The sequence below is a fragment of the Zootermopsis nevadensis genome, unplaced genomic scaffold (genome assembly GCF_977971745.1).
Source record: "Zootermopsis nevadensis isolate Lab colony 2312 unplaced genomic scaffold, Znev_1.0 Znev_ptg000061l, whole genome shotgun sequence".
NCBI lineage: Eukaryota > Metazoa > Arthropoda > Insecta > Blattodea > Termopsidae > Zootermopsis > Zootermopsis nevadensis.
The window spans coordinates 19,874,959-19,897,522 of NW_028259192.1; the positions used below are offsets into that span (position 1 = coordinate 19,874,959).

The following is a 22,564-nucleotide window of genomic DNA, read 5'->3' on the forward strand; positions in this document are numbered from 1 at the left end:
TCCCACCACTGTTAAATCAGACAGCCATTATAAAATTATGGAACGATTATTGTCAAGAAATGAAATATCGAAAGTTCAAATGATATGACAATTTTTTGTAAAATTCTACACTACAGAGACACACTCGCATACTGTTCTCGAGTTGTTTTAATGGTGGAAGCTGACGCCAAACGTCATATCAACTGTTTCCTAACTTTCTTCCACCATTGATAAATCAGGATAGCCAATATAGAACCTCATAACGAGAAGTGTTTGATAGATTTAAACCGATAATTTGTTTTGTAAAATTTACCAGTATTAAAGGCACTAGTGCATCTCTTTTATTTCTGCCATGAGATTTTCTGACTCTCTGTCGATCCAGGATTAAAACAGTTTTTACTGGTTTTCGTTTTTTTTTTAATTTAATTGTATGCCTTGACCTACCATCCGATTTTACACTACATGAATGTATTTTGGTTTTAGTTTGTTTAGTCGATTATTTACTTCGTAGTAAGGTATGTTGGTGGTACGTTGTAGTAAATCACTTCTTAGCCTATTTAGGCCAAGGTTATATATATATGAATCTAGTTATTGCGATGTTTAGTACGTCTTTACAAATTGGCTGTGATTTAATATTATATGTATGTGTAAAAAGAACATCGAAACTTTATAATATACGACACAGAAGCTCACGTAAGTATTCGTTAGAATTTTGAATGTCTGTTACGTTAGTAAGATGACCTATCCGCCAAAGGTGTTAAAAGTGGATTTTTCTTTTAAAAGCAAACTATGCACTGCATTTACTTGCCTCCAAAGAGATTTGTATTATCCGGTCTGTTTGGTGATATTCTAGGGTTAAATGAGATGACGGATCTTATGTCAGTGTATTTAAATTCTGTGTATTTACAGCTGATGAGTTTTTGTCAACATGGTAATGAACCTTAAGCTTCTGTAAAAGTGGGGTGATTGTTGACTAGCTGGGGGTACTATTTGGCTTCTGAAGGTCTGTGCAGGATGGGGATACACATACACACACACACATATATGTAATACACTAAGAGAAATGCTGTAAATAATACATTGGCAGTCACACAAACATTCAGGCCTTATTGTTGCATTGTGTCGAATTCGAATTGTAGCAGAAATTATTTCCAACATATATTGGCAATACCTTACTTATTTTATGATCTGTCATTCTCACAAAACTATTTGAATGGTAAGTGTATTGTAGAGGTTTGCATGGGCTGAAATTTTATAATTTCATCTGGCTCTGCTCAAGGAGCATTTGACCTGAACCAAAGTTACTTCAGATGTGCTACCTATGCCCCATCCAAGGCTGACTTACTTTTATTTCTGTCCGAACGAAGTCCAACCTATTTAAATCTGTGTTGACTATCTTGTCACCAATGCATGTTTCTTTCAGTTTGTAAGTGCCAGTAATTCTTGAATGAATTTAATAATGGCACTCAAAAAATTCTGAGGTTGTTTTGGAATTTGAGGAACAGTACAGATATATCAGATTCCAGGTTTGTGAGGTGTTATCTAGAACTATTTCTGGGAGGGTGCAGCTGTGAAAATCCCCAAGAAAATGAAGTTGGTAAGATTTTTACCCAGAGCTCAACTGTGTTATGAGCATGAGAAGAGCACAATTATGAGTTCATTTTTCTTTGCGAAAAAGAATGGTCCAAGAATGCATGAAATTTTGTATGCAATGTTTGATTGCTATCTCTTTAACCAGGTTCGAACCTGGCCCAGATCTGATCATTGTCTATGCTGCCAGGCCCGGGCCTGTGCAGACCTCTGTTATGCTGTAAGTGATGTATTACTTTGACATATTTAAATATGTATATATCAGCATGTATTTGATAGTATATTTGTATACACAAAATTAATGTGAGTCATGTTGTGCAATTTGCAGGAGTGCATTGTAGGATCAAATCAAGGACAAGGTTTTCAATTTTTGTGGTAAGGCTTGCTTAAGTTTGTTAGGATTAAGCATATCCTCTTATATTCATGTTTCCATTTATGTATATATTTTTACAAAGGCTTTCTAGTTGTTATCTAGTCTGTGAAGACATTAAAGTCTTAAGCTAAACAGTGAAATGGTGAGGTTACATTGAAACATATTCTGTTAAATATGTAGTTCATTTCTTGCCACATAACTATTTGTGTATAATATGTTTGTAGAATAACTGCCAAAGTTATATTGCCCGAAGAGTATTTGAAGTAAATTATGATAATACATTTGTTACAGAGGGTGTGAAGATCGTATCAGTGTTTTTAATACTGATCACATACAATTTTCTAAAATGCAGACACAAGCATATACAAACATAGTAATCAGTTGTTTAATGTAAGGTTACTGTATTGTAAAGTTGTACCAGAGTTTGTATGTCAGTATATCTTTTGAAAATTATGCAGCTTTTATTTATTCAATTTTACCATAAATTTTAAAATAACATTGTGATTTTAAATACTCCAAATTTATTTTTACTAACTGTGAACAATAATAATAATGCATATAAAAATATTGAGAGTGCTATTCACAAGTCATTCTGTCATATGTAATTGTATTTCACTAACAATGCTTCCTTTGATGAAGCACATATAGAAACACACTACAGTTTAAGTAATATAAAATAAGACTACCTAATTATGAACTGTTACTGCTTTAAAAAATGTTTTGTTGAATGAAATTATTTTATCATTTCTGATAGAGAGTATGGTGAACATTGTGATTTAGTACTTAGCACTTCTGCTTTTGGATGTGCCAGGTTTAAATCTTGGACCAAAAGCTGGCTGTCATTACTGAAGTTTTTACTGGTGTCCCATAGTCTTTCCAGATAAGGTCTGGGATAGTGCCATAAAACAGGCCATAACCACAACCTTCCCAATTTATCATAATAATAATAATAATACTTTATTTCGTGTACGAGGTGCGATCGAAAGGTTTCAAGACTGCGCGTATAAAAACCCGTACACTTCTCTCAGGTATTAAATTCATCCATCACCCTCGAAGTAGTTCCCCTGGGAGTGAACACAACGATCCCAGCGCCGCTGCCAAGCCTGGAAGCATCCCTGGAAATCTTTCTTTGTCAGCCTGTCAAGCACCATCTGCGATTCTGCCTGAATCTCTTCTATAGTCTCTAATCTTCTTCCCTTTAGCTGAATTGTCATCTTTGGGTAGAGGAAGAAGTCACACGGAGCTTAGAAAGGAAGTTGGGGTCGGTTCTTGCAAGATCTTTGAGCTCCTGACAAACGAGAAGTCGATTCTGCTTCTGGTCCTCAGACAGGATGCGTCGCATGTGGAGTTCTTCCTTTAGAATCAGCTGACAGGTCCCATAGCCTATCCCAACAATGTCGCACAAGTCGTTGATGGTACGACGTCGATCTTCGTGAATGGCCTGCCGAATCTTCGTAACATTTTCGGGCGTTGTGCTCGAAGATGGTCGTCCAGAACGCTCGTCATCATCGACAGAGGTTCGGCCATTTTTAAAACGTGAATGCCACACAAAAGTTTGTGCACAACCCACTGCGGACTCCCCAAATGCTTGCTTTAGCATTTCATAGCTTTCCGTAGCCGTTTTGGCAAAATTTGATGCACACGCCATTCCGAAATCGCAGGAGGGTCAGTGTAATGCACTACCAAAACGCTCGTAACTAAGAAACAAATGCTAATTCGATGATGCCGGCTGGTACACTGATTCACTATGAATGTAGGCCGCACCCCCTAGCGGCAGAAGCTCGTACTACATCCGGTTCGCCCTCTATTGACACAGTCTTGAAACTTTCCGATCGCACCTCGTAGATCAAAAATACATTGATATAGGATATGTCAATCTATATTATACATTATCAAAATACAATATAATCCCATTGGAGATATAACATTATGCACATTAGATTATCAGTAGACAATATTCGAAAATTCTTCATTAAGATAGTCTTCTAGTGAATAGTAACACCCCTTAATAAGAAAGTCCTTCAATTTCTTCTTAAACTGATTGTTATTTCTTATTTGTTTTATTATGGTAGGCAGTTTGTTATAGAAGAAACAACCTGCTACTGACGGTTTGCTATTATAAAGTTCTAACTTATGTACATATTTATGATAGTCATTATTATTTCTTGTTGTGGCACCATCTGATGCTGTACAACATATGGAGTTGAAATTTGTTGTTAAAAAACCAAGAATAATGTGATTTGTTAGAGAATTAATTAGTAATTAACTGCAAGCCATTGTCTCTTCAGTCAATGGTTATTGTTTATATTACATGATATGTTTGTACAGTTGTAGCTTAGTCTCTTTAAAGTGTTTTGTCATTCAGTGTCAAGCTTAAACATAACATTTGGCAGAGTTCCACTCTAGTGTTTGCAATGTACTGTGGCAGTAAACCTGGTGGCTCACTTGAAGCCAAAAATAGGTACATAATTTTTTATGACCTTAACCACACAGTGAGTTTGACACTACACCATTATGAGGTGGGTGGATGAAGTTCCTTGTAGTTTAGTCACTTTCTCACTTCTTTGGTCCTTTGACTCTAAACATCTGCTAATTTAGTTTCTCGCCAGTAAAGTATATCTTTTAAAGTTATTGCCAAAAGGTTTCATAAATTGTGTTTATTTTAAGGACTTTGCATTGCTTTTTTGTGGAATTCTTTATTTAGTTAGGCGTTAACACTTGAGTGCTGTAAAGTAAAATGATGTATCTTTGAATACAAAGTAAACATGAGTTTAGTGAGTGTTATTTTACTTATGGATACATTTTTTCATGTAGTGTTGATTATCATGCTGTGTAAGTCCTGAGATTTTCATTTACTATTTCTTCTCTTACACTTTACAATAGGCTTTGTTAATCTAAAACATACAGAAGGACTTAAAGAAAAGTTGAATAATAAATATTTGTAAAGCATATTTTTAAGGTTGTATCCTGATTTGTAAGATTATATGTATGTCATGGTAGTAGGCACCTTAGTAATGGGTTCAGTTTTAATTTCAACAAATATTTGATCAACATTTGTGTTTAAAATTGTGTCTGATGGGTTTAATAATTTTTAAAGCATGGCAATGCAAGTTTCTCATTAACTGTGATGTGTCATTGTGAAACCAGGTCTGATAATTAAGTACTCAGATTCATTCTGTTTTATTATTACTGATCACTGGTGGGTATAGTCACCATTGAAGAACTCTGCTTTTGACTTTTTGTACTTCCCAGTATCTCTGCTATGCTAAGATGTATTGTCAGGTGTAATTTTCTGAAAATACTTTCAGTACTCTCATAAATTTGCTCTGAATGTCTTTTATTGATTCAGAATTGCTCCCTAAAAAGAATAGCTTTAGGAAGTTAAAAGGGATGCATGGACATAATCTATCAAATACAGTAGATAGGACTTGACATTCTCGTGTCAGTGAAGATGTTGATGTTGGACTTCTGTCTTGTAACACTGTTTCAGAGAAACATAACTGTCTTAATTTTCAGCATAGGTCTACACCATGTTACAGTCCAGAAGACCAGTACAGACAAGTACAGCAGAAGTTCCAACTATGGTGCAAGAAAACTGTGAAGAACTCTTTGCTGCAACTAGTCTAACCACACTATATAAAAACTGCAGAACATTCTATTGCTTTCTTTTTAGGAAATATTTCCTTGTAATATGGATTTGAAAATTATTTTAACTGGCGTTTTTTATGCATGTTACCCTCATTTATATGTTATATTAAAACAAATAATTTTAAATAGAATAATGTTAATTTGTCTTATTTTTAGTGGCCGTAATGTATTTACAATCCTGTTCATGTGCTTTACAAGAATAAATTTAAATAGAAATTGCAGCATGTCTTATAGAATATGATTTTATGTAATGGTGAGAAGGTTATTCAGTGTTCCTTTCAGATTTCTTGTTACTTTTTTCTTGAAGGGTGTGTGATTGTTATTGTCTATTTCTATGCAACTAGCAGATCAGCCTGTGACTGTTAGTAGTATTTAATAAGTGTCAGTTCTAGGAGGTAAATTTCAGATATAAGATAATGAAATCTATGCAAGTCTTTCATTGCATATCCGAAATATCTGTTCCATAAGGCTCAATATGTACCTGTCCAGCATATTGCTGGACAGGTACATATTGAGTGAGCAGTGAAAGGGTTAAAATTTGATGGCATAGTATTTTGGTATTTAAGTGATATATGGAAATGCTTTCCAGATGGGGAATGGAGTCAAACCTTGTAGCAGAGTTTATAGCCAAGACTGGAGCAGACTCAGCTGTTGCCTACAGTTATTTACAAGGTAAGATCCTGTGTTTGGAAATGTGCAGGTGGCTCATAAGTAACTTTAACAAGATTGTACCCACCACATGAATGAAAGATTAATTTAATCACGTTACATGAATATTTCAACAAAAAAAAGTTATTTGTTGTTAAAGCAGCTAGCACATGTAGTTACATTTGGCTTTTCAGGGTAAACTATAAGTTCTCATTGCCAGCCATCATCTTCATCTTTACTGTCATTTTGTCAAACATCACAGACAAATTGTCAGTACTCCTGCGTCATATTGAGGAGGTCTAAGGTTGAAAACCTGGTCCAGAGACGAGCTGCCCCAATGTTTTTTTGTAGTTTTACTCAATCCCTCCAGACAAAGAACACCTTATGGGCGTCTTTGTCACATTTTTCACAACAGTGGGACTAGGGGACTCATCACTGGAACCCATTGTTGTGCAACAGTGAGGTCCAGGGTTTCCCATTTTTGCATAGCATTGACCTGGGATCATAGGACAAGAATCATCAAAGATCTTGGATACGTTTAGTGCAACAACAGCCTATGTGATGCAGCATGAGGAACATGTTTTGAATGTAAGTGTACTCCAAAGAGTTTATCTTTCCAATCATCTTGTTTTTTGTTTTGTTTCAGCAAAGGGATGGGACTTGAATTTAGCTCTGCAGGCTTACCTGTATCTCTCTGCAGAGTCTTGTGGTGGTGGTGGAAGTGGCGGTGGTGGAAGCAGTGGCGTGACCAAGCTGTACAACAGTCGTTGGTCTGCTCCTCTAACTGAAGAAAATGGAAACTTAACAAATACCCATCACTCTTTATCAAGACCAACACTTCAGAAAGCGGATGCTATCGATGTAGTTGACAGTAAATTGATATTTTTTTAGTTAAACTCTTTACAGTAATGTTGCTCAACCAGTGACACAAGTGTGATAAGATTAAGAGAGGAGAGAGTAAAGCAGAGAAGACAATTGTCTGACTTCACCTATTATAAAATTTCAAACATGCACCAATAACTGTTACTTTAAATTTGCATGTTTTAGCAAATATTAAAAATTCAGTAGTCAGCAAGTAGAATTATTGTTTATTGTAAATATTCAGAAATATGTCCATACTAGACAAGTATATGGAAAAATAATTGTTAGTGGACATATTGTTTTAAATAATTTCTTTGTGAAAGGCGATAGAGGTGACCTGATGCTCTGTGGGTGCGGAGCAGTGCGGGTCTTGGGTTCAAGATATCTAGTTCCAGTGTTGAGTTTTCTGAAAATCTTCTTTTTTCTCACTTTCACGGTCAAAACTTTGTGTATTTGAAGAATACCAGGCCACCATCATGGTTCATATTCCACATTAATTTGTAGATCTCAGTCTAAACTGTCGTCTTGTCATTGAGAGCAATGTAGATCACACCTACTGAGTAATACTATCAGAAAATATGGATTTCTACCTCCAACTTTGCCCGGAAGCACAGGCTATTATAGTCGGAGACCGTACCCAAAGGAACAGACTGGTATATGCAACAAGGTAGGCTGCGAGAATATTTTAGAATTTCAAGTGTCACATGTTATTACAAAGGTTGAGGAACAATGCTTTATAGCTTAAGGTTTATCAGAATAATTTAAAATTCAGTTGCTCTGGGTAAAACACATTAGCTAAGTGGGCAGCTAGAGTGAGAATATGTCTTAACAGATTAGATAAGATTTATTTTCAAGATAGGGGTGGAAGTGGAATCTCCATGTATATTTCCCGTGTTTTGGGGAGAGTTTTAGATCTATTTACCATGCTGTACTTCAACTGCTGAAATTGAAATTGATGTTATATAACAATTGTTCCAGTCAAGAAGTTAACAAGAGGTATATCCCGAGCCACTGATAATGTGAATTTGGTATCGAGAGCACGTTCCGACATTGCTCTGGATTTCAGAGAGAATGCAGTATGCAGTGTGAATCAATTTTTTATAGAAACTCCAGTCTACACATTCACACTTCCAGATCTGACTATATACCCTGGTAAGAATCAAGTGAGTCTGGTGTTGTGCAGTTTTGAAATCAACCATATAATCTATTTGTGTAATGTACATTGATACAACAAGCGTACAGAGGACAGATAAAAATTAGGAAGCGTTAACTTTTAAATGTTTAAATTCAAACATGTACAGTTTCTTTATTACTTACCAACCACATCATTGAAGATATGTTATTTCTGTACATTAAAAGATAGGATTTTTATATATTTTAACCAGTATGAATTATCCAATTCCATTTGATAGTTTGTAATACATGGTGATCTTCTGTGTTGTTGTGCCCTGAAGATGAAGGCACTGTATTCCTTTGAAACTTTGACACAGCCAGAATGTTACATGGTGCAACAACCCAGGAGATAAGCATCTTTGTTGTTTTTCAAATGTCTGATTGTTCTCCCACAATAAATATAAATTGTCCATTATGTGCAGTTCATAATCTGTTGTGTAACAGTGTAGATTGTCAGTCTGGTTGCCACGTCTTTGTGGAAAAGTGTTGAAATTTCAAGAGTAGGGACATTGCAGTTCGTAAATACTTGTGTGTTCTGTTTTTTTTAACTTGATTCTGCAATTGTTTTGTCAGAGGATTTTCGAGGTTTTCTTGAGAAGGATCTGATTGAGATGTCAAGTTTGGTATCACTGGAACAATCTGGTCGTCTTAACTGGTGGGCAGATTCTGGTGCATGTCAGCGACTGTGGCCACTGGCAACTACTGGTGATGGGAATTGTTTGCTTCATGCGGCATCTTTAGGTAAGAATTTGTGCATCTTCAGAAATTTATTATTAAACTAAATCATACCTACACATATTGTGGACTCACTGAATCCACAGCTGATGGTGAACCAGGTGGCTGTTCTTCAGTTTCAGCAGGTTCAATGGAGCATTAAGTCCATAAGATTGAAAGGGTAAAGTTACTTAAATTACCAAAATCAGTCAACATTTAAATACACTGTTACATATTTTCTTGAACAAGAGAATAGTAAATAAATGGACACCAGTAATCTTGTTGAGATTTCAGGTTCTTATGGTGATGAGCATGAAGATGGCTGTTTTCTGGGATTTTACATTGTAGGCTAATAGATATTGACTCATCACCCTATTGATGGATGCAGTATCTATTAGACTGCATAGTGCAACATCCCAGAAGACGGCCATCTTTACTAATAATTTTGTTTTGTAACTATGGATCTCAATACCAAATTTAACTGAAATCCATTCATTTCAGGCATGAAACATTTGTTTCCAGTACAGTGAAACCTCTATCCATCGTTCCCGGAACTATCGTTTTCCCGGATGCATCGTCCGTTTTGTTCGTTCCCGGATACATCCCATATAAAATAATGTTACATTTTCCCGCTTCTATCGTTACTCGAACTATCGTTTTATCGCATCGATCGTTCAAAAATCTTAGTCCTGGCCCACAATTTTCCCGCAATGATCGTTTCTGAGAAATTATAACGAAATTTACGCGATGTTTTTAGAATACGCAGTAGCGGTAACCTGTTATATCGCCCAACCAGCACATTCTTTTGGAATGAGTGGTCAGCGGTGCAGGGGTGATAGTTGGAGTGAATGGCGGTGCCCATTGTCAGAAATTTTATGAGTTTAATTAGGGTGCACTCATATTTCGTTCCAGCGATGCCAGATGGCATGTGCACTGTGAATTTCTTCACAAATGCTTTTATTACAAGTACAAAGGAAAGGCGGGCAGCACTTTTCATTCTTCTGGTTCATCTCGTTTCCAGCGGTTCAGGGTCTTCTACAGCTACGTTTCGTTGAGTTCGGCAGTAATAGTATTTCCATTCTTCCTGTTATTGTTCGCGAAGGGGGTGGGAATGGTGAGGAAGATGACGAATGCGAGCCCGAAGCTGTGCCGAGTTTTGCCGAAGCACGTGTTGCATTGGCAAAAGTGAAGTCGTTCTTTTATACGCGTAACATTAGTGAACGTGACGAGGAAAACATTTTGAACGTGGAAAGGGCTCTGTTTGGCCTAAAACGTAAAGTTTCGACAAACCAGTTGCCCATTAAAGACTTTTTTGGTAAAAAGAAGTAACTTTGAAAGAGAAACATTGTTTTTTTAAAAAAATTAATTCTTTCCCGCATTCATTGTTTTTATTTCCCACCCCCGCCAAAAACGATGCATCGACGTTTCACTGTACTTTGTACAAAATATGCATAAATATCTATTGAAAATAATATTTGTAATGAATTAGGCATGTGGGGTTTCCATGACCGCTTGCTGACATTGCGCAAAGCTCTCCATGGATTTATGACTGGCAGTGAATGTCGAGAAGCACTGTGGAGGCGTTGGAGATGGCAGCAGACTAGACTGAATACTGAGGCGGGGTTTGTGTATTCAGAGGATGAATGGAGGACAGAGTGGGAAAGCATCGTCAACATGGCATCTACAGAACCAAGGAAGCAGGAAGGGGGCCGAAGACGCAGCATGATTTTTGACAGAAATGCGTAAGTCTTCCAAGTTGTTTTCTTACATAAATTCTGTGTGCACTCTGTGTCTCCCCCATTCTGGCTACATTCACATCTCATCGTATACTCTGTTCTAACCAAATAGGTGATCTGTATGAATTACATTATATAATATTTTAAACAATTCACTTAATTCTGCTCAGGTTCTTAGATTCTTCTTTCAAAGTTAGAAACCACATTTTACCACTATACCAACAATCAGAAAATAATGTTTTTATATCGAAGTTTTGTGTTGGGGAAAGTAGACAGGATAACGATTTTCAAACTGAATAATAACGAGTGTTTATTTTTCATTTTATTGTGAATCTAATTTTTATTTGTTAATATTGTTCCCAGATTATAACTTTTGTTTGGTTTCATGCTCGGTGTCATGCTTATGTATTTCATTTTATATATAGGATATTTACTTCTAGCCAGATTAAAGGTTAATGTATAATCGTGCAAATTAAGTAATAGATGAAATGAAAGTAAATCTAAATTTGTCCACACTTCATGATGAAATTAGATGTGTTAAGAGAGGCTGTTTCAACAAACAGCACAGACAGCCCTCTTCAATTTACTGTGTTTTTAATATATATTTCTTTAGGGATGAAGTGTCGGAAAATGCAACCTATGAGAGTCTGGAAGAGGTTCATGTATTAGCTCTGGCTCATGTTCTAAGACGACCCATCATTGTCATTGCTGACCTTATGCTTAAGGTAAATATTAATTACAGAAACTCCTTTTGTGATACACTAATGTAAATATTTATATTTTTTGTGTATGTATTGAGTTTGGTAAAATATATTTACTGTTTTTCCAGTTGGTATCTTAACAAAACATATGCATTTTTTTATGTTTTATGGAAAACATTTTGACAAAGTGTTATTGAAAACCAGTATGTGTACAACTGCTTAGGTATGTGACTGATTTGTTAGATGCAAATGCTTGGAAATTTTGTGTACAGAGTGATGGAAAAGTGTAACCTATTTTAGAAAGTTATATTTAATGAATTAATTAATATACAATGCCGCTATTTGTTTTGAAATGTCAAGAAACTTTTGAAGTTTGTCATTTTCAGTAGACTTAAGGGTGAACACCATTTGTAACATAGGAAACTTCCAGATAATACTCAATTTTTGTTCATACTGATTTCAGTATATCTGTTACAGTGACATGTATTGTCTTCAAATAGACGTGTTTGTAATATAGCTCCAAAAGGAAGTCTGTTCGTATGAACATATCTTACTATAAAAATTTGTGATTCCTCGTTGTCGTCAACCAATTTGTCGTCAAAAAATGACGTCATCAACAATGTCAACAAATATTTGTTTACATGGCATTGTTGTTGAACACAACAATGTCGAGTAAACAGATATAACGCTTCACAACAAAGAAATCAAAAAATATCAAGCCAGTTGCATTATCACTGCTCCAGAAGGAGCACTTAGCATTCTTGAATATTGACTGACAGTTGGCCTAAAACATCAGAAAAGTGAAAGAAGACGTTATCAAGTATTTGAAGTACCAACTCCAACAAGGTAAATTGATACTCATTCGATATATTACGATTACGAAAACTATTATGAAAACTGACTTTATGATCGATTTTAAGACGAAGATTTGCAGGGGTGGGGCTGGACATAAAAAGTTGACTGAACAAGAACTGTTGACCTCTGAACAGCGACGTAAATAACTACAACATCAGACATATTTAAGAAATAAAGAAACGCGAAGGAACACTTACATTGATAAACGAGACCATATTAACGACACACGTAGAAAAACAGACGAAGATTTGCAAGGGTGGGGTTGGACGTAGATAGTTGACTAACCAAGAACTGTTGGCCTCTGATCAGCGACGTAAGGAAGTAAAATATCAGATTACAGGAAGCTCTCCGAAAGGATTAGCCATCGTTGTCGACAAAAAATGACGTCATCAACAATATCACCTTATATTTGTTTATACACGGGGGTTAGTTTAGTGTCTTAATCAAGATTTTAAAATGCAACCAACCCGCTTCGGGGGGTTTGTCAAGTGTTTAAACCCCCCATTCGGGGGGGTTAGTTTAGTTTCTTACTCAGGGGTTAAAACACTTGAATGAGACACTAAACTAACTCCCCTTCGGGACTAACCAAGGTTGGTTGTGTTTTACAAATTTGACCAACCCCCCCTAGGAGCTCCGAAAGGAGCGCCCTGCTCTAGTATGCTAAAATGTAGCTGGACGCCATTATTAAGGAAAGTCATTGGCATGCCATTTTCACATGTATATGTGTCAATTTACAGATGACCACACAGTTGTAACGTACCCAGAAATATGTGTCCACTAATTTTATTTTCTTAAAAGAAAAGATAGGTCTGGTGATGTGACTAAGCACTAACTACACTACACATTCATTTGGAAATGCCATGTCACAGTCTCCAGTACAGCAGCATTCTGTAATTCCAAAATATTGGAAACGTAATTATGTACCTGGTCATTTGTGTGAAAAGTAGCATAATGAAAAAAAAAATTGCTTATTTTTGATCAGCCACCAGGAGATATGAATTTACACTAGTCATGATGCTGATACCGTAGGAATGATAGTTTGAGTTTTTTGGTATGTTAGAATGAAAGTTGCCACTTAAGTCTATTATTTCATCAGATATTTAAAATATGGGCATTATTTTCCAGTGATTCTGTATTATTCTTTTGGTGCTTCAGACAAAGTATTCTGTATAATTGGGTTAGAGAAATGGTAGACTGATCACATTCATAAAATGGATATTTTAACGCTATTAAAAGTTCTCCAGAAGCTCAGAGTTTAAGTTCAAGTTTGTTTGTTTGTTTGTTTGTTTTTTCTTCTTCAAAAGTTTGTGTAATTTCAAATCATATTTCAAACTACGTACTTCAGTTCCACATACAGGACACTACTCAAACTTCGTATCTATATTGCATGGATGAACTGTATGTAGCATAATTAGTTCTACTAGTGTCTCATACCACATATCTACATTGAAACCATATTGCAGTCTCTTCTCACCTTCATAATTCTCTCGTACTTGATTTATTCATCAGTTTCTTGGTCATATGTTGAAGAAAATCTGGTTAACAAGCAACTGATTTTGTAAAAAGTTTGTTGTTTTCACATTAATATGACTTAGTTTTAGTTGAAGAACACTGAAATTATTTTAATTGTTAAACCTTATATTATGTAGTAAAACCTTTCTGAATTGATATTAGCTAAGAAATATCAAAATCATGTTCCTGTAGGATGTCAACGGTGAAGATCTTGCACCAATCCCCTTTGGAGGCATATACCTGCCACTAGAGTGCTCTCCTGCTGACTGTCACCGTTCGCCACTTGTCCTTACATATGATGCAGCTCACTTCTCATCGCTTGTAGTCATGGAGAAGGAAACGTTTGCTGATAGAATGCCTCAGCCTCCAGGTAGGAAGAAATATGAAGTTGTGATATTCACCAACAGATGCATAAAGCCAAGCTCTAGGGTTTGGGACCAGCCAGATCCACTGTGGATGTTTGTGCATGGTTTTTCCTTCTTTACCTGTAACAGAAGTGGAACTTTGTTAATACCAGAAAACCACTTGAAACTGTAGTTTTCCTCATGGGTACCTTCATCTCAAAAGTAGACTCTTTCAGTACTGCTCAGCTGGACAGAGACCAAGAAAGTCGAAAGTGTTTGGTGAAATTACTCGCAGCATTATTCTTTATGCCGGTCACAGTGGCCGCATAGTCTGAGGCGTGGGTGTTGTGTGCTTGGATACTGACCATGGGTTCAAATCCCACTCAAGGCATGGATGTTTGCGTCTTTCTGTGTTGTGCTGTCCTGTGTACAGGTGTGATGGGCTGATCACTCGTCTAAGGAGTCCTGCCAGATGTCTAAATAGATCAAGAAACTACAAAAGGAGCCATTTGTGCGAAAAGGGTATTAAAAAAGTATTCTTAACAGATTGAGTGTGTTGCTTCATATTTAGTAGGTCACAGTTTTAATTTTGGACCCAGAGATTAGCTATCCTGACTGGATTTTATGGTTTCTCTCAGTCATTCCCGGGCAAATGCTGTGTTAGTACCTTAAATTAGGCCGTGTTCTCTCCAGTCTATTTATCATTGTCATTTAATGCTGTATTTTCTGAGTTGCTGACATTGTTATTAAATAAACAAATATGGATTAAGAACAGTGCATTTAATATGATCCTGTTCACCTTGTTTCCTTCAATAGTTTATCGGTATTCGCAAAGCATGACAAATAATACAGATACCAAACTACAAAAACACCCAAATGACAGCAATCATCATGGAGAGTATTCACAAAAAATTTGCCTTTAATTTTTTCTAAATAATACAGTATGGAAAACGCAGGTACCTGTGAATTTCCCATGTTGATGTTTGATGTTTAGAATAAAATATGGTAATAACGTAGCTTGTTCTGTTACTTTCTAGCTGTGATCCCTGTGACAGACTCGGACCATGAGTTGCTGCCAATTCAATTTAGTGTAGATCCTGGTGAACAGTTTGTTTGGGGAAGGGATGAAAACAACCCACATATTGTTTCAAAGCTGACTCTTGCAAACCAAGATAAATTGGGTTTGTTACGTGAATATCTGGATATCGTAAATGTGTTGATCCCTCCAACACCGAAGTCAGAAGAGAACAGTGAATTTACATCTGAAATAGAGGCATATAGCTTCAACAATCTGTTAAATGATGAAGATGAAATTGATAAGAAATTTTCTGAAGTACTAGAAACTGACACAACTGATGATGCTGTTCATAATCCATCTGATTCAAACATGTTTGGCACAAACCGGAGTAAGGCAGCAAAACAGCTCCAGTCGGTAAGTGTTCATTTTCCAAGTTTGGTTAAAATGTGGTGCCAGGATTAAATAAATTCATTGTGAAATACTTGCATAAAACACCAGAGTTATAGATTATTCTTTTTTATCTGGCATTTCAACTATTTTAGTTTGTTATATGATCTAACTTCAGAAAAATCAAATGAAATAACTGAATTCTGTGAGAATATAGAAATGTAATTGCATTTTAGCATGTGTATAGGCATACATCCCAGGAAATTGCAAGTGCCATTTGTAGTATTTGTGGTCTTCTGATAATATTTTGTCATGTATGTATGTGTATTTTTTAAACCTTTAAAATATTTTCTTAAATGTACCAGTGTATTTAATTATTTTGTCTTTATTGATTTATTAACTATTCTTATATTATGATCTTTTACTGTGTTTCAGTGATGGGATATGAGTATGTACATGGGTTTTCTTTGTGTTTGTTTCTAGACAAATCTTCTTGCAAACTTCCAACATTTTCCTGAGATGTACTTAATTTTTAAAAGTTACAGATTTATTACTTATAATTGTGATGTTTTTCTAGGTTGCAAAACAATTTGGTAGCATTGGCAAATCAATGAGCAAAAAGTTGAAAAAGAATTTGGGAAGCATCACCAAAATGACAAGAAACAATTCACAGAAGAAAAACAATGGAGCAGGAAGTTATGTACCATCGAGTCCTGTTAGGCAGACTACTAAACTTAACTCAAACCTTGTTTCAAGGTCACAGGACTACATTTTGTGTGCAGTACTGCATACAGAGAAACGACACGAATATCAGGAAGAGATGGTGCGTAATTACTTGCAGTCTGCACATGAGAGGTTCCAGCGTGACAAAGATCTCAAACTGAAGCAGGCAGAAGAACGCAGACAGAAAGAGGAACAGAAACTGAAGGATCTGGCATGTATTGAAGGTCCATCAGAATGCATCAATCCTGGTTGTGATCAGTTTGGCACAGCTCTTACTAGCTACATGTGTAAAGCATGCTTCGAACGTCAGCGTGATCAAGAACTAACTACCATCAACTCACCATCTTTACCTCGGGCCAACAATAATATGGAGTCTTGTGCACCACGGTATGGAATTGGAAAATCTTGTTTCTACGCTGAATCTGACATTAATTCCTATAATACTATCAGCAGACTTCCTTCTACCCGTGTGGGAAATAACATAGACCAGACTCTATACCTTTCCAAATCCACTTTCTATAATGATGTCAGATGTCCATCCACCTTGACAGATAACCAGGGTTTGTACAGTCTGTCAGGACAGGAACAGATGGTAAAAAGTAAGGGAGAATATGATAATAGTAAAAACACAGGGCAAGAACTCGGTGTGATACCTATGGCATATATCCATGAGCTTAGCCCAGCCATTACAAGGCAGGATCCAAGGTTGAACTTTCTGAGTTCTAGTTCAAGTAGATATGAATCAAATGTAAATTGGCAAGATGATGCTGTTATTAGTGGAAGTGCAAATGTAGGTCATAATGTAGCAAACAGACATAACATAACGATGCTCTCTGGCAGGTACAGTTATGGGTATAATTTTATGCCAGTCACTCAAGACATTAATAGTACTAATGCTCCCACTTTAAGGCAAGACAGTGCAGCACTAACATGGCAAGATCAGTCAGGGGGTTTGAACAGTGCAAAGCAGAGGATTCACAGCTATAATTTGGCAAGGTCTTGGGATTCCTCTTCAGCTGGGAGCAGACCATCTGGTAGACCAGCACCGCTAGGCAGAGCTGGCAGTCAGCAGGAATTCAGTCATGTTTCAGTGGTAAGACTTTATTCACAACTCATGTGATTCTTATATTTTTGTTTCTCAGCCTCTGAATCATCCACTGCTGTTCTCAGCATAAGTACAGCATTTCTGTTTTATTGTAAACTATTTTTATTTGTGGTGTAAGGAATACTCACTTTTGATTTTTCTTTTTTGGAGCATAAATATAATAGTTGTTTTTGTCAGATACTTGTTACCATTTAATATTGTAGGGGTGGCTATGTCAGAAATATTAATCCCATCTCAGCTTATATTATAGAATGGTTTCTGATATTTAACCACTGTTTTAGAAAACTAGACTTGGTTTTTACTTTTCATACATTAGCATATGCAACTGTAAGTCAGGCGTCCAGGCTCTGTAATCAGTGCTAAGTCTTATGAAAAGGACTGGGACACTGTGGTGGACACCTCTAAGCTGAATGAAATGGGCATGAATCATGGTATGATACTGAAAATGTATTATCCACTCAGACAGTGGCACATTGCTCTTTTCCCTGTATATCATGAGCTAATACAAACAGTAATGCATCTTGTTTTACTTGGGATAGCCTGGGCTAGCACAGCGAGTAGTTCATGTAATTGTAGTGATATCCCAGTCCATAACTTTTTTTTCTGATGATATTTATGTGATGGTGGTCTCTCATATTTTTGAAACATTTGGAAGTATCTCTATGTTTCTTTTAACATACGAGTATTAATAAGTATTTTGATGATGCCTTGCATTCTGGTGATGAGACCTGAAACTATACTTTATTAATTTTTATGCATGTTTCACTACTGATTTAGAATTCACATTAATTAATGAGCACCACTGTATTTTTTTTTAGTGCCAGAGCCAAAATTTGGCAGACACAGGAAGTCAGAGACCTCTGCCTCGATCTACAACAGCAAGTGGTTCCCTGGGGACATCAGCTTCTGCTCGCAATGTGTCTGTTGCATCATTGAGTCCACAATCCAGCAGTGATCTGCCAAATGTAGAACGAGTTGGTCATGACAGTAGCAGTAGCTTGAACTCTCGTGTTTCTGGTGGAGTTCGTCTTCCCATTACTGGAGCACACCCTTGTCGAACTAACAACTGCAAGTTTTTTGGAAGTGCAGAATCTGACTATTACTGTTCAAAGTGTTTCAAGGAGCAAATGCAGAGTGGTGTTAAAAGCCTTAAGGTTCTAGAAATGAAAAGATAGTGAGATTTTATTGTTCACATATAGGAGGCGTGAAATGTAGATAAAGAGATAAGTTGGGGTAGATTCACTTGTAAAGCATTTGTGGATAATGGAAACATTGCAGTAAATTCATTTTCACTTCTATCATAATATAAATTTTATTAATTAAATTCATAATATATTATTTGTAAAACTATTGTAAATATAAATAGAACTTCAGAAAATAAGCTTAAAATCACTGATATGTATGTGCATCGAATTGCTGGGCTACTACTCATGTGTAATGATTAAAAAAATGCATAACAATGCTTAAAAATATTTGCAACTAACGTTGTGCTTCCCTCCCATATGTTTAGGGTGTTTACTTCCTTAATGGTTGGGATCAGGTCCATATATAACTAATATCAAGCAATATACCAACCGACATGAACAATGGCGGCCAAGTTTTGGACACTTCTCTGCGTTACTGTCATATGCCCTTGTGAGCCAATCAGCTTCAGAGAGTTGGTTTCTTCACGCATAAAGCAGGGACCATGTGTATGAATATATATCTGCTCCATCCGCCTTAATTCATGTCAGTCAGTGTACTCTGTAATACTAGTATAAATATGTTTTAGTAACACCCCAAGAAAGTAGTGTCGAAATAATATTAATTATTTTCTTTTACTGTTCCACACACATGATTTAATTAATTTGTTTCTTTATCATCTTTTCATTATATTCATCATCTTTCATACATTTTAGTTGCATGAAATACAATAAATTGATTTAAGTACATTATGAGAGAAGTCATCATATAGTAAGAGTGACACTAACATCATTTAGTTCAGGGCTGTCCATCTAGTATCTTACAAGGTAAGTATGCAGTGTTTTTTGTCATTAGTCTTCAATTTTGATATAGTAACATTTAAAGAAAATAAATTTCACAGCTGCTTTGTTTACATTAATTTTCCAAATTATGATAGTGTACTGAAATCTTGAAAAGTCTTATGTGATGTGCTGTTTAATGATATAAATCAGTGATATTCAACCTTTTTTGTTCGCGTACCCCCAGATATAATTTCTCTTCAACTTTGTACCCCCAAAGTTGTTGGTGTATAATTCAATTTATACATAGTATATAATCTACATCTAAAATAAATTACATTACTGATTATTCAATGTTTATCATAAAATAATATATATATTTTTTAAATTTCACGTACCCCCTAAGAAGTCTTTCGCGTACCCCAGGTTAATACCACTGATATAAATAATTCTTGTTTCCACAGATTAGTGACAGTTAATCTGTTTTGTAACAGACTGTCATGTGTTGAGACACTTCATAAAGTATGTTGAAATTTGCACATTATTTGTTTTTGTTATTAGTACAGTAAACTATTTTATGTTGCAGTATTATATTGCTCAGGCATTTCACTGTAATTGAAAGACTGCATTGTCATATACTGCAAAATTTTACTTTAGTCAGAGTTACAAATACTGTTAACGTACAGTGCTTGTAAGGAAACAGCTTTTGGCACATGCATATTCTTTCATAGTGGTGTTGCCATCTTGATGACTTTATTCTGGCTCATATTACATAACAATTCAATTAATTTATTTAAGTGCTTGACAACAGCCAAATAAGGCCATTAACAGCCACGCACTAAACTAGAGTACAGGATAAAATATAATAAATAATTAAATTCATTTCAATAATAATAAAAGTAAAACATTACAAATACAAAAACAAACAAACAAATGAAACTAAATATATAAATGTACTATATTGAATAATATTTCACAAGTAAATGGGCTAAATACAATACCTAGGTAATATAATTCAATTCAATAATACTAAATAGAAACATTAAACAATAAAAAACAATAATAATAATAATTCAGTTCATTTATTGAATAATATTTCACAAGTAAATGGGCTAAATACGATACCTAAGTAATATAATTCAATTCAATAATACTAAATAAAAACATTAAACAATAAAAAAACAGAAGAAACTTAAAAATTGTATACCACAAAATAAGATGCTGTGGTATTTAATTTTGATGAAAATAGTTATAATGTGAAATGAATTGTCTTTTTGGAAATCATAGTAAGAATGAAGCAGTGCTCACACACTTGAACGGGTCGTTCCCAGTATCCCCCAGTTAGAATGAAATACACTTCCAGTTATTGAAAGGAAACTCTTCGTCAGATTACAAATCAATGGAAGACTAGCAGTTGGACAGCTCTGATTTAGTTATAAACTACAGATCACAGTAGTTGCATGACCTTCAAGGCCGTGACTTAAAAATTGACAGAAATGAGATGCTTGAAATCTGCATTTGCAGATGTGTCTTTTCATGTGCACAGTTTTATAGTGTATGACTACACCTAACTAATATTATAAATATAAATAATAACTCTATTTATTAATACATAAATGACTGAATCATTTTTACCTTGACCATTCTAATATTGCATGACTGCCATTAATCCTGTTGATCCCTGTAGATTAATATGTGGTAGGAAAGATTTTATTTAGGAAGGTTTAGTGAAAGGAGAAACTTAAAGATGGTAATGTTACACTTACCATAATGAGCATATTTAAAACAACCACAAACTGAGTGTTTTAGTTGTAAATTAAGTTTAATATTTCAACATTACTGCCAAACATTATAACTTAATGGTAGTTTTTGTGGTGATAATATTATGAACACACACAGGGCAGATAATGTTTTGTCTGTCAGATCAAGCACTTCAACTTGAAAACCACTGGATGGAAATTGATTAATTTTGGTGTGGATGTTATGCCATTCAAAGCTACCCAAATATTGTATTTTTTTAATTTCCTGCTGTAAGTAATTACGTGTTGGACAGACAAGTGCATCATAACCCTATTTACCTTACAGTCCGACAACAGAAACTAGTAAGCCATTCAGACTAGCCATTTTAAGTTTGGTATTGAGTTAGATTATATAATGCATATTCTTCAGAAGTATTTTTCATATATCAGCTGTTATAAGTATGAACTTTGAGGTTTGTCCAACAAATTTAACAAGGCCTAAGCAAAATGTATACTTAAGTAACAAGATATTCTCCAGATAATAATAATAATGATTTGTAATGTGTTTAAAACTACAAGAAATATCAACTGTTTATGATCTCCTTCCTGTCTCATTCAGTCCTGTTTAACATCGTTAGATACATAACCTAAGTGATCATACAGTTGAAGTGTCTCCTCTGTTCCAGAACACTAGCTACATAAAGGAGTAAAGAAAGACAATAGAGGGTCACCAGTTTGAACACCAGCTGTAGTACGAAATGACATTTTAAAGCAGGAATGTATAATGGTTGTGTGGGACTTCATGAAATAACAAGTTCAATGACACCGAACATTTATCCCGTATTTATTCTGAATGTTATAAAATGATTTGGTTTGCAGACTGTCATGCCAGAACATTGGAAATTAGGTGGTGGCTGCACTTTACGAATATACTCTAATGATACAGACACTTCTTTCCTTAATATAATACTGGTGTGACTTACAATGTAAATGCCTTAAACTACTTGTTTTGAATATTATTATTATTATTACAATTATCATCATTGTAATTTAGTCTCTTGTATAGTCCTAATGAATGAAGAATGTTTATATGTGGTCTGTAAGCTAGCATTATGTGACTTTTTACAAAGCTCTTATATTTTAAATGTGCTAATAAAAAGGTATTCTGTGTAGAGCATTTTAATCTACTTGAATTGTTATTTTGAAGTACAGCGTATTTGCAACACTGTTCCAGTCTTTCATTAACCCTTTAAAGCCAAATGGTAACCACTTGTACCAGCTGCTTTAAAAGTTAGTAACTCCACATTTTGTATTTGTGGGTTCTGTATGATTCTCGCTGTAAACAGCAATTATTTTCTCAAATGACATTAACCAATTGATCTTTTTAGTGGTGAAATGTTATGTTTTCTTTGCAGCATGGAGTGAATCCTTAAATAGGGTTAATACATATGTTGATGATCTATGGATTCATTTCTTAATATTAATTGCTGGCAGGTG

General features: G+C 35.3%; 1 protein-coding gene across 8 annotated transcripts; it reads left to right on the forward strand.

Moving 5' to 3' along the window:
• The first annotated feature begins 216 nt into the window (after window positions 1-216).
• Window positions 217-22,250, forward strand: LOC110838143 (OTU domain-containing protein 7B). Of its 8 annotated transcripts, none has more exons than XM_087340994.1 (12): window positions 217-672; window positions 1,898-1,944; window positions 6,180-6,262; window positions 6,885-7,109; window positions 8,078-8,251; window positions 8,846-9,013; window positions 10,476-10,728; window positions 11,336-11,447; window positions 13,983-14,160; window positions 15,172-15,566; window positions 16,117-17,355; window positions 18,186-22,250. In XM_087340994.1, exons 3-12 carry the CDS (start codon window positions 6,187-6,189, stop codon window positions 18,540-18,542), a joined length of 3,177 nt encoding a protein of 1,058 aa, XP_087197120.1. In that variant the 5' UTR covers window positions 217-672; window positions 1,898-1,944; window positions 6,180-6,186; the 3' UTR covers window positions 18,543-22,250. The 8 variants fall into 8 exon arrangements, with proteins under 8 accessions (XP_087197120.1, XP_087197121.1, XP_087197123.1 ...); XM_087340995.1 differs by having other exon boundaries at window positions 217-494; XM_087340999.1 differs by lacking the exons at window positions 217-672; window positions 1,898-1,944 and adding an exon at window positions 4,211-4,461 and having other exon boundaries at window positions 16,117-16,649; window positions 17,172-17,355.
• Window positions 22,251-22,564: the final 314 nt, after the last annotated feature.